We start from the raw sequence: 12,578 nt of genomic DNA, 5'->3' as shown, positions 1-12,578 counted from the left end.
TCCGTCAGGTACTGGGCCGCCTTAGGTGCCAACGACAGGAAATCTGGCTGTCAGGTCCGGAGCCCTGGTCCCTTGCTCCACAGCAAGTGGCAGCCACAGATTGTGTAAGAAGGGGCAGGGGTGCGGTATTTGTAGAGGAACCAGACTGCTCTCTGGGGAGGGCCGTTTCCCGTCGCAGTGTCCGTACTGAACATTTTGGAAAAAGCCCGTGAAGTCTGGGTGTCTAGGTAGCACATACAATGCTCGTATCGAATGCTAAGAATTTGGACGTTGGGAAGCCGCGGGAAGTTTCTGAGCCAGGCAGTGATACGGCAACGAGCTGGGATCGTTAAGAAGAGAATTCTGCTGCCGGGGGATAAGGTGAAGACCTGCGGTCCAAGCCGAGGACCAGGGCCCGAATTTACCCAGGAATTGCGGCCAGGGGGAGGAGTTTTGTTTTTTCCCCTCTCAAGGGGTATAGACTTGAGATTTGGGAGCGGCCTGCCACCGTCCGTGACTGGGGTCACCGGCTGCGCCCCAGCCAGGGCTTCGGGCCGCAGGGAGGGCCTGGCAGAGAGACCGACCGACCGCCGCAAGCGCGGCCAGCTACCGGGAAGAACGACGGTCCCGCAGGAAGGAGCGGCCGCTGTCGCGAAGGCCGCGCCACGGCGTGAGGACTCGCCCGGGGTCGTCCGCCGCACGGGGCGTTGGGAAGCGTAGTCCGTCCTTCCCCTCCGGGTACCCGGCCGGGCTCGGACAGAGCGGTTCCCTCCAGTTCCAAATCGCACACCTGCCCGTCCCGGCGCGGGACCTTCCATTGCTGCAGGCGCCTGAGTGACGTCATCAAGGGGGTCACCGCCCCCTCGCTGAGGGCTGTAGGTGTCTACGGGAACCTGCCACACAGCCAGCCGGCAATAAAAGATTAACCCCCTACTCAGCGCAAGGGGTGCACCTCCGATGCCTCTGCTCTCCCTGACTTTTCCTTTGTGGGCGCCTCTCCCGCCGCCTCGGCTCGGCTCCGCTCCCTATTTTGCTCAGGCGGCGCCGCGGGCAGCCCCAAGCCGCGGAGAGGGGCGGGGCGAGCTAGGGCGGGGCGGGGTCCTGGCTGGGCGCTGTCGCGCTCGGGGGCCGCGCCGGGTCGCGTTTCTCTCTAGTGCCCGAGGCGGCTCCGGTTGGGAGAGCCCTTCGCCAGCTCCACGGGGACCTCTGTGCACGGATGGACCCGCCCGGACCCGGCGGGAAGCGGCCTGGCAGGCGGCGGCCCCGGCGGCGTCAGCAGAGGGAGGACAGGGCCCGGGCCGCGGGTCCCTGAGGCGCGCGGGCCCACCGGGCCCGGCGTTGGCACCATGATGCCGGGCGAGACCCATTCGGCGGCGCCCGGGACGGCGGCGGACCTCTCGCGGTGTCAGGGCTGCGCCTCCCTGCAGCAGGTGCGGCGCCTTCCCGGGCCGGGGGCGCGGAGGAGCTCGGCCGGCCGGGGCGTGGGGCTGGGGGTCCCGCCGCGCGCGCTGCGCCCGCTCCACGGCGGAAGCTCCCCCTCCTCCCCTGCCCGCCCCCCTTTCTACTGCAGTTGTATTGGGAACCGCCTCCTTTGCTTTATTTAGGCTTGCAACCCGGCACTCGTTGGCCGGGATGCGGTGGTGGTAGCGGGGGGCAGCGTGAGCGAGCGCTGGCGGGGCCCCTTGCTTCACTCCCCCAGTCTCAGGGCTTCCCCGGGGCCGACGGGTGATGGGCGAAATGCTCGGGACCGCTGCCTCTCCGAGGACGAGGTTTGGGGCTGCTCTGGCTCATCTTGAAATATCTCTTGCCCGGAGGCAGGCCGTGCTGGTTGGCGGGGAGGGTCATTCATCAAAGGCGTGTGCACGTACTGGAAGTTTCTAACAGCAGGAGGGACTGTTCTCTACGGTGACAGGAGAGGAGTTACTAGTGTCTGGCCCCAAGTCTTGTGAGGTAGTAGAAACGGTCCCAGGCACTTGTGTCCGACCTGATCCTCTTAGCTGTCTGATATCGAGGGTCTCTTAACTTCTGTCAGCACCATTAGTGGTAAAGTGGGGCCCCTCCCTGCCCTACCTACTAGATGTCATGAAGTTGTCACGCCTTCTGCCTGGTGTTCTAGGCACCAGGGACATAGTGAGCAGAACACACGATCTGCCTTTATAAGTAAGACTCGTGTGTGCAAGTAAGACTTCACAGGATTTTAAGGATTGGGAGGAAGACAAAGGAGGAGTTGGAATGGTGGTCTTGCCTCTTGGCGGTGGTGGGGGCAGAGGGTTTTTGAGGGGGTGAGGTAGGGAGACCTGAATGTTGAGCCGAAGAGCGGGAGAGGACCTTCCTGCGTGGAGGGGTCAACATGGAGGAGTCAACAGGTGGGATGTTCGGAGGTGGGAGGGAGCAGTGGGTCTTTGGGGAGCAGAACAGTGTCTGCTTGGCATGAGCACAGTGTGGAGGGGAGAGTGGCTGCTGGGATGAGACTGGAGAAGAATGTAGGCCAGATAGGCCATCAAGATAAGGTGTTTTTTTGTTCTTTTTCTTTTTTTTTTTGAGGGCGCTATCTGTGAAATGATCCCAAATGTTAAGTGTTGAGAGCAGGGGAGAGAGAAAGGGAGTCCTGCACTGGCAGGAAAATCGTTTCTGAGCTCAGCTGCTGCGCTGGATAGGTGTCTATAATGTACTTTTATTTTCCCTCAAAACCCCAGGAACTTGAGTGAAGGTCTCTTGGATCTTTCATAAACCGCATTCTTTGGGCCAGTTTCATCCAAAACTATTTATAGGTAACCTGCTGTGTTTTAGGCAGCAGGAGGAAAAAGGCAAACATTCTTGATTTCTTGAGCTTCTATTTTAGGAGGTGGGGGGAGGGAACAGATTAAACAAGTTACATGAGAAAATAATAAATACGTTGGAGATAAATTAAGCAAAGGAGGTAGAAAGAACAAATGGGCCAGGAAGGGGCCACTGGCTGGTGGAATTTACGTAGGAAGCCCTGGGAAGGCCTCTCTGAGAAGGTTCTATTTGAGCAAAGGGAGTGAGAGAACGAACCCCGTCGACATCTTGGGAGGAGAGCGTCCCGTCCAGCAGGCAGATCAGGTGTGGACGCCCGACACAGGAGCATGCTGGATGTGCTTGGGAAGAGAAGGCCAGTGTCGCTGCAGTGGAGTGAACGTGGATGTCATACCCCTTCTAGGCTGCGTAACAAAACGCCGTAAAATACAATGGGAGTTCATTCCTCATAGTTCTGTTGACTGGGAGGTCTTAGATCAAAGCACAGGCAGATTTAGGGCTCAGGGCGGGGCGTGGTTCTGGTTCCTGGTTTGTGTCTGTCTGTCTTCTCGCCGTGTCCTCACCCCGTGTAAAGGGAAGGGAGCTTTCTGGGGTCTTTTGGAAAGGGCACTAATCGCATTCCTGAGGGCTCTGCCCTCATGACCTAAACACCTCCCAAGACCCCACCTCCAAACGCTGTCACATTGGGGATCAGATTTCAACCTGAGAGTTTTGGGTGGAGTTTATTAGCAGTCAGGGAGTCTGATGAAGGCAGAATGAGGAGGGCCTGATTGTGGGGCTCTTCTGGACCACCGTAAGGATTTTGGCTTTTACTCTGAAAGAACAGTGAGCTGTTGGAGGCTTCTGTGCAGAACTGGTGTGAATTCCACTTTTCAGCTGTGGATTTGGTCCTCCTTCAGGAGCGTGGTTCCTGGTCCTCTGGTAGTTGAAAGTAGCAACTGTAGCTTTCTCATCGTGTAGGCCGGAAACTAAGTGTCATCCTTGGTTCCTGTCTTTCTCTCGCATTCTGCATCCAGTCTATCAACCCATTCCCTTGACCCAGTGTTCGTTTCCCCCCACTCCTTGCTCTTCCCCACTGCTGCCAGCCTGTGTGACCCAGCGCGATCTCTGGCCTAGAGATTCTCGCTGAATCTTGCCGAGGACTCCCCCTCTCCTGCCCTTGCCGCATTCCCACTCTTGGGTCTCAGAACAGCAATAGGAGACCTGTGAAGTCTCTTCAATCCAGGGGCCTGCAGACTGGTTCCGTGGGGGGCAAGGTCATCGGGATCCAGGCTGTTGGCAGCTCCTCCCCTGGCCATCGCAGGGCACGTGCCGTGGGGGCAGCAGGCAAGGAGCGGGCATGCTTGGGCTCCAGGGAAACTTGATTCACAAAAGCAGGGCCTGCTTTTGGAGACCTCTTCCCTAAATCAGGACACTCCATTGCATTTGGGTTTTTGCCTGGAACGTCTTTTTAGGGGAAGAGGAGGATCAGATACGCGTAGAGCCTCGAGCAAGTCTTTAATTTTGCAAAGTGAGGCTGGGAAAATAGGTTTGTGGCAGGCGATTGAAGATCTCATTGGTCACCACCTTACAGTTCTGCGTTAGTTTTCTCAGCTTAGGGACTAGAGCGAGGTCTTGCACGATTGCCGCGTAGTAGCCGTGTCTTCCCTAAAAATAGCAGGTGGTGATGTGCTGCTTGGATTGGAGGGGGTGCCACCAGCTGTGGTACATTAGTGATAACAAAAGCCTGGGGGAACTGAAGCTTCCCAGGGATGGGAACAAAGAAGAAAAAGGTCTAAATGTGAGAATCTACAAAGAGGAGACGGGTCCCAGGTCTGGGAACTAGAAGACCAGAGAGTAAAACCTGAGCAGCTGAGCACTGGTGGAGGGAAGGGAAGTAGAAACGCGGCCGGAAGAGACGTTGGAAACGTGGGAGTGAGGTTCTGGAACGACCGCGGGATTGGGGATCCCCAGCTGCAGTCACACGTGGTGTGTGTGGCGATTTGTGTGGTACACGGTGCCCCCAGGTGCCCAGGGGACTTCTAGGAAAACAGAAGTGGCCCGGAGGGGTACGCTCTATCACTTACGGAAACTTTGGAAACTTCTGCGGCAATCATGAGACGAGGTGCTGTCGTGAGGGGTCCATGAAGGGAAAGCTGCTGACGGAAGGCAAGTGTGGACCGAAGGGGACAGAAGGACACAGGGAAATGGGAGCCCGCGAAGTCAGGGTGGGGAACGTGGAGAACAGGGAGCAGGGATCTGACAGCCTGAGCGGGGTCACCTTTTGGAGAGGCGCCTCAGGACCGCAGCGGGTTCCACACTTGAGGCCGCCTTGTGCCAGAGAAGCTGAGGGGGTGCCCTGCACAGAGAGGGTGGCCTGCTGTGTAGTGTCGCACCGCTCCCCGCATCTCGCACACCGTGGGCAAGCAGGCAGGTGTCATCCCTGCGGGAGGCGGGTGCTAGGCCTTGGTTCCGGACCGTGGCGGGAAGCTGGCTGTCTGTCCTAAGTCCCGCGGTCCTGTCCTTGCACTGGAAATCTTCCCTCCTGCCCCCCTCCTCCTGCCCACTCCGTCTTTCTCTTTCATGGTACCCTGCGGTCGGCGCTGCGTCCCGCAGGGTGCGGATTAACCGCATCTTCTGCATCCTCTGTGTTTTGTAGTCTCGTGCCTCCTCTCCTGTCTCTTGTCACCCTCGGTGGTGATAATGGTTTGTCACTGAGCTCTGGCCCAAGGTGCGTATGGGTTCCTGAGTGTGAGACGCCACGTGATCCAGTGTGGGTCCTTACTCTGTTGCCAGTGACCTTTCTTGAGCTGGTTGTTTTAGGTCTGGCACAGGCTGCTGTGTTCTGGTGGAGGCGAGGCCCCCTTGTCACCGGTTCCACTCCCTGCGGAGCAAAACCGTTTAACCCTGGGAACCCTGATGAGAGGCCGAAGCACATGGTGATCCTTTTGCGCTCGTGTCACTGGACTGGATGCGGGACAGATGCTCTCTGGCCGTCCTCAGAGCAGAATCGAGCCTGTGATTTATGTAAACTTGTGTTGGACTGCCACTGATAATTGCCTGTGGTTTAGAACCTGAAACCTGTTCTCTCCTAGACATACTGTAAGTGGTTTGTAAGTGGTTGTGTTACAAGGGACACTCCCAGCATTGCCGGTCGCTTAGCAAATGTGTGTGCGTGTCACGTCATGGTATGAGTTTGGAATACAGTCACGGACAGAAGGGGCTTGAGGCTCGTGTTCTAGTTCAGGTTACAGATGGCGAGAAAACCACAGAACAAGTGTAGGAAACAGGTACCACGTTGGGGGATGCACGGGGTACCCCGAGAGCACCGAGGGGCGGGGCAGCGGAAGGCGGCTTCCTACAGGAAGTGAATCTGAACTGAGGTCTGAGGATGATTCTTAGCTGAGTAAGGAGGAAGAGTGAAGGGAGAGTGTCGTGGCCCGAAGGGGGGCCACGTTGTCCTGCCTTCCCGGGAAGCAGAGCCACTCAGCTGGTCTGGCCGGGAAGTACCCGGAGCAGCGCTGGAGGGGGGCGTCCCTACCTTCCTGCCGTGTTCCCGGACACTCGACGCCAAGGAGTCCACAGGGGGGTCCTCGCTCACCGCTCAGGAGACACGCTGCGCTCTGGTGGAGATCAGCGTGGACTTTAAATGATTGCAGTTGATAAAAAGTTGACCAGGACGAGGAGGCGGAGATGTGGCACCCTGGAGAGGATTCAAGGCGAGCAGCGAGCCACATCACCCCCAGCCTAGGGGTTAATGGATTACTGTGATTTTTAAAAATAATTTCTTTTGGGGAAAAAAAAAAAACAAACGACTTAACTTAGAACGTACAAGAAAGTCGCCAGAATAGCACACGGAACTCCGGCATTCTCTTCACCCCACTCGCCGATTGTCCAGGGGTTTGCTCGTGGGCCTCGTCCCTGCTGTGCACACGCGCCTTCCCTGCACGCTTCGGGCTGTGTTGCGCTGAAATCCGAGCACCCTTCAGCATGGTGAGCCCGCTGCCCTCCAGTCCTGACGCGAGCGTCGGTGCAGCCGCTCGCCCAGTCCCTGGGCCCCTCGCAGTTTGCTTCCGGGCCAAGGAGGAGCTTCTGCCTCTCGCTGGTTCGAGGCCCGCTCAGGAAAACGTGTTGTAGAGCACTCGTGTCTCTTCAGCCTCCTCCGTGGAGTCTCTCTCTGAATTTCGTGTCCCTGAAAGCTTCAGGAGCATAGCCTGTGTTCTCGTTGGCGGGGTCTGCAGACGTTGTGGGGGCCACGCTGTGTCAGGGCTCCGCGAGCCCACACCCGGGGTCAGGGGTTGGCCAGGAGCATGCACGTGAGCGCGCCGTCCTCCTCGCCCGGGGCCTTACGGCCGGAGCGCACAAAGCAGAGTCTGCCGGGCGGAAAGGCCCTGGGGTGGGGCCCTGAGGCAGCCCAGCAAGGGTGACTGGACTCAAGGGACGTTACCCAGCAGTGCTCACTGACACACACGGAGTGTCTGCTGGGGGCTGGTCGGGCGGATACACGCTCAGATTCCAGAAGGAAAGCAAGTTTCGGCGGAAACCACACTGCAGGTCAGCACAGGGAGCCACTCGTAGCATCGAGCGAAGGGTGGGAACCCTCTAGGATCCCAATTCCCCACACACCACCACGGGCACCCTTGTAGCAGGCCTTGCTGGGGACAGTCTCAGACCTGCCGTGTCCTTTGTTCCCACACGTGCCCCGGGGGGGCCGAGGGGGTGCTCCCGCCACCTCGTGAGCCGAGGCCAGAGACGCCGCGAACATCGCACAGTGCACGGCACAGCCGCCGCAGACAAGAATCTGCCAGCCCGGGTGGGAGTGTGGAGGTCGACCTGGGCACCGTACTTCTCCTGTCGCCACCTCTGCTAACTGACTTGCTGTCTGTCTGCACGTCTGCTGACCCCTTTGGTGGCGGTGCCGGTTTCCTAAACGCACCGGCGGCATCTCGCCTGCCCCAGGCCCGCGGGCCGGCCCCCTGCCAGGTTGTCCCGCCCCTCCTCGCCCTGTGCCCTCCGCCACCGCCCCCGTTCCACGTTCCACGTCTCTGGGAGAAGGGAGGGAAGGTAAGCAAACGGTGGTGCCCTTTACTTTCGTCAAGCGTTAGACGCGCGCAGTGACCGTCCAGAGGATCTTCGTGGATAAGATTGAAACCGCGCGCTGTGGAAGAGGAGTACGTGGGGAGTAGGTCGGGGTGACAGGACGTGCTGGTCTGGGAGCCGTATTGGTGGACGAGTGAGTAAGTGCGACGTAGGGCTGGAGGGAGACACAAGGTGGGGTTAGTGATGGGGGACCACCGGGAGGAAGCCCGAGCTTCCGGCAGACGTTGCAGCGTGACTTCCAGAAGCGCCAGACGGCTGGGAGAGAAGCCGCGGTCCCGGGAACCCCGTCACGTCAGCCTGTCCTGGAGGGGAGCTCCCACACCTGCCTGCTTCCCGAGGCTGGGCGGCGTAGGGCCGTGTGCACTCGTAAATGAGCGAAAGTCACTTAGACGCAGCCCGCTGCACACTCACAGCCCCGAGATGTGCTGGTTAGAGACGGTTCGGACCAGATTGGAGAGACACAGAAGACTTGTCAGGGTGCTGCAGGATCTGCCCGGATTTGAGCTGCCGTGAAGGCGGGCTCAGAGGGAAAAGTCAGGGCCTCGAGTGCTGTGGTTTCGTCTTTGCTTCGTCTGCTTTTCCCCCGTGTGGTGCTGTGTTTTGTGGTTTTCATTTCTTACCCGTAGCAAATGTGGGTGAACACAGGTTAGAGAGGTGGCCAGATGGACAAGATGTGTCCACGGATGGGCAAGAGCCAGCAGCCCCCAGCCCCACCTCCCTCCCGTCCCGCTTTGAGTTGTTCGAGGTGCGTGTTGTAACGAACCTGAATAGCGTGAAGTGACAGACTTGTGTTGCTGCTTCTCGGTCTTCGGTGTCAGGCGTCCTGTCGGATGGCTGACCTCGGCAGGTGCACGCTGAGCTCTCCTGGCAGCCGGGACCCTGCTGCCCCTGAGGCCCCTGCCCTCCCTCTGCTCCCCTGCCTTCTCAGCCCGTGTGTAATTTCGGTGCCGTCCCTGCTCCGAGCGGATGTTATTCTGACTGTATGGTCTTCAGAGCTGTACTCGAGTAAATCGTGATTACTTTTCCTTTCTTGTGTTTTTTTGTTTGTTTCCCCGGATGAGTGATTCTAGCCTTTATTCAGCTTGCTCATCTTGAACATGTTAAGGACTCTTTGCTGTATGCCAGGGACGGCTTGACCCTTTCCTGGCTCATCCTGTTTACTTCCAATAGCAGGCCAGCTCTGTCCCTCCCAGTGCTCTGTCTGCTTATCTATAGGATTGGAAAGGGTCCTGAGGCAAAGGGAGGCTAAATAAATCTGCCCAAGGTTCCCGGGCTGGAAGGAGGTGTGGCAGAAATTTGAATCCAGCTGTGTGGGACTCTAGAGGTTTCTGGAATGTCTCTTGCATGGTACTTAGCACTGTAGAACGGCATCTGGAAGCAAGGTGGGGAAGATGAAATCCACTGGCAAAGAACTGGAAAGAGGATGGGAAAAAAGGAAGGATCACTTGTGCTTAAAAAGTCATAATTTAAATGCATGGTGCGAACCAACCACATTTACTTGCAGCTCTCTGCCAGTTAGGACAGAAAATCCTCAGGGCTTTCATTCCGCCAGATGCTCTGTCGTTTTCTCCTTAAGGGGGAAATTCCGTGCAGAGCCTTGGGGCCTGCTCCTTTCCGGGGCGCAGCCGCCTTCTCGATTCTCGTCACCTCTGTCTTTTGTGCCACGTCGCCTTCTCTGGCTTTACTCCAGGAGTTTGGGGGGGTCACGTGTGGTCATGACCTGCAGTACCTCCCTCAGTAAGGATGTCTGCGAAGTAGAACTTTTGTAGAACTCTGTAGAACTTCTGACTGGGAAGAGTCTATTTTCAACTAACTTGAATTTACGTAAAATCTTGTTGGAAGAAAAAACCAAGAATGTCAGTTTTACCACCCCAGCTGATTGCTAGCTTGCACAGAATTTTACCTTGGAATTCACTTTTCCTTCAAAACTTTGCGGGGTTCTAGGTTTCCAGATTGTTGTGAAGGCTGAAGCCATTCTGGTTCCAGATTCTCTGCAGGCGACTTGGCTGGTTTCATTTTTCTCTCAGGATTCCTGTAGGGTCTTTGCTGTGTCTCCGATGCCCTGAAACCTGGTGCTGATGTTTCCTGGTTTGGATTCTGTTTCTATTTATGTGCTGGGACCTTTCAGTTTGGAAATGTCTGGCTTTGGTTCTGAGATTTGTTTTCCTTGAATATCAGAATGACTTTGATCATCTGTCCATCTTTCCTATTACTGTGTCTAGAACTCTTATTTGTTGGACATGTGGGATCTTGCACGGATAACTTCAATTGCTTTTTATTTTACTTTGTTCTTAGGTCTGTGTTTCGTTTTATCTGGGGAACTTTTATTTTCAACTTTATCCTCAACTCTTTTTGAGGTTTTTATTTTGCTTTCCTGTTTTTAATTTAGTTCTGACAGTTTTATTGAGATACAATTCACATACCATAAAATTCATCCTTTTTATGTGTGCTTTTCAGTGGTTTTTAGTTCGGTCACAGTTTTGCAACCCTGTCACCACTTTGTAAAACACGTTCCTCTCCACCCGAGTCCCCCACCTCGCCCCTGCCAGGAACCTCTTAGGCATTAGCGGTCATTCCCTGTCTCCCCCGCCCCCATCCCTGGCAAGCGCTAATCTACTTTCTGTCTCTGGATCTGCCTGTTATGGGCAATTCACATGAATGGAGTCATACAGCCTTTTGTGAGCTCCTGTGGGTAGCGTGATGTTTGCAGGGTTTACCCCTGTGGTAGCGGGTGGCATTCATCCGTTTCATTGCCGAGTAATCACGTTATGTGGCTGTGTGACATTTTGTTTATCCGTTTCATTAGCTTATTTTTTACTTCTTTGTCTAGCGTGACTAATGCTGTGAACCACAGTGTGCGGGGTTGGCAGGGACGTGTGTTTTCGGTTCCTCGGGGCACGGACCTAGGAGTGGAATTGCTGGATGGTCAGGTGATTAACATGTGAGCCCTTGCCCAGCTGTTCGACGCAGCTGCACCGTTTCCTGCCCCCCACCCCCGACTCGGAGGGTTCCGGTCTCTGCATCCTCACCAGCACTTGCTGTTGTCTGTCATTTTGAGTTGTTTAGCCGTCCTCGTGCGTGTATATTTTTTTAATTTTTGAGAGCTATAATAAAGTTCCTAGGAACTCTGTATATTCCTTTTAAAAATACTGTTTCGTGAATGTAACATCACTTAACCTCCGCTCATATTACCGTTCTTGCAGTTTTCATCTCAGTTTTTATTTACTCCAAGTTGCTTTGTCTTCTTTTGGTCTCTCTCGCTCACGTTCAGGGTTCTCTCTGATGTGCGGAAATCCTTGATTATTTGTTCGTGTTAAAACGGTTGGCTAAGGTGCTGGCGGGAAATGCTGAGTGTGGGGCTTCAGGACCCCGGGCTTCACGCAGAAGGTCTGGCGGGCCGTTTATTTGAAGCAGATCTCCTGTCAGTGCCTTTAGATCTCATCTGCAGGCTGGTTACACTTCCTCCCACCAAGTGTGGTCAGTCTCCTGCCCGGAGGGCAAAAGGACTGGCTGCCAGCGTCTGGGAGCTTCGTGGGGCCCGGAGGTGGTCAGCGTCCCCTCTGTGTTTAGGAGCGGCTCGTCCCTTTGTTTCTGGCACTGCGTTCAGTGTCCCGGGCAGAGAATTCCTCACAGCAGACCTTTTCCTGGATGGTGGCAGAGAGGTAGGAATTTGAGGATTAAATGCTTGCAAGAGAGCTTGCGACCAGTTCTCACGTTAGCGCCGTCTGCCGGCCTCTGGTCTCAGAGGAACCTGGTGTCCCCGTTCCCCACCCCCACCCCCCTGCTCTCTTGAGCCCCCTGAATCCGTGTTCTTGAATCTGCTTTCCAGTTGCCATTGGTCTCTTCTTCTGCCCTCGTCTTTGTGGGTCTTGCCTTTGGCGGAAAGTTCCTTGACTTCAGTTTCAGCTGGTTTTTAGGGAGGGCGTAAAAGCAGATGCATTCCTTACCCTCTGGGCCCGGAAGTCTGTTGCTACACCCCAAATTTGTTAATGAAAGATTGTTTCTTCAACGTGGGAGGCCAAGTATACATTGAATACAAAAATGAATGGGCCCCCTGTTGCCCTTTTGACCTTCAGCCTTGAGAGTCTGGATTGTACCCAGCACCAGAGCGGTTAAAGCTAGAAATACAAAATACGAAAGCATGAAAGTACTAGGATAGCATAGAGGAGAATCCTTTTATTTTGGCGTCATGGGTGGGATAGAACTTTCTAAATACATCAGGAAACGGAAATTTTGTAAAAAGTGACGGATTCAACTCTGAGTATTTAAAACGTATACATGCCTACGTGGGTGTATTTCAGCGGTCACCCGACATACCGTATGTGCATTTGTAACATTTAATGAAATGTCACCGTGCCTTAGATGTGGCAGCCCCTCGGAAAGGGCAACTTCCCAGTGAGCAAACAGTAGGAAGGAGCTGTTAACTAAGAGGAGAAGAACTGTGAGTAGCCGGCAGAGATTTGTCAGTCACGCTCCTAGAGAAACACAGATGAAAAAATAAGGGCCCTGATGGGGCGCCTGGGGGGCTCAGTGGGTTGGGCGTCCGACTTCAGCTCCGGTCGCGATCTCGCGGTCCGTGAGTTCGAGCCCCGCGTCGGGCTCTGGGCTGATGGCTCAGAGCCTGGAGCCTGCTTCCGATTCTGTGTCTCCCTCTCTGTCTGCCCCTCCCCCGTTCATGCTCTGTCTCTCTCTGTCTCAAAACTAAATAAAACGTTAAAAAAAAAAAAAAAAAAAAAGGGGGG

The 12,578-nt window shown here is 55.6% G+C and overlaps 1 protein-coding gene across 2 annotated transcripts in view; it reads left to right on the top strand.

The window, feature by feature from the left end:
• The first annotated feature begins 1,087 nt into the window (after positions 1-1,087).
• The window catches only part of ICE1 (interactor of little elongation complex ELL subunit 1), a 56,046-nt gene continuing 44,555 nt past the window's right edge, over positions 1,088-12,578 (top strand). For both annotated transcript variants that reach the window (XM_049648297.1, XM_049648298.1), the window contains exon 1: positions 1,088-1,409. In XM_049648297.1, coding sequence (XP_049504254.1) covers positions 1,326-1,409 — 84 coding nt within the window. In that variant the 5' untranslated portion in view covers positions 1,088-1,325. The remainder of the gene's footprint in view (positions 1,410-12,578) is intronic.

This window comes from Panthera uncia, assembly GCF_023721935.1.
Source record: "Panthera uncia isolate 11264 chromosome A1 unlocalized genomic scaffold, Puncia_PCG_1.0 HiC_scaffold_17, whole genome shotgun sequence".
In the NCBI taxonomy this organism is placed as follows: domain Eukaryota; kingdom Metazoa; phylum Chordata; class Mammalia; order Carnivora; family Felidae; genus Panthera; species Panthera uncia.
The sequence above is the reverse complement of the archived record's forward strand: the minus strand, read 5'-3'. Positions and strand labels throughout refer to the sequence as shown.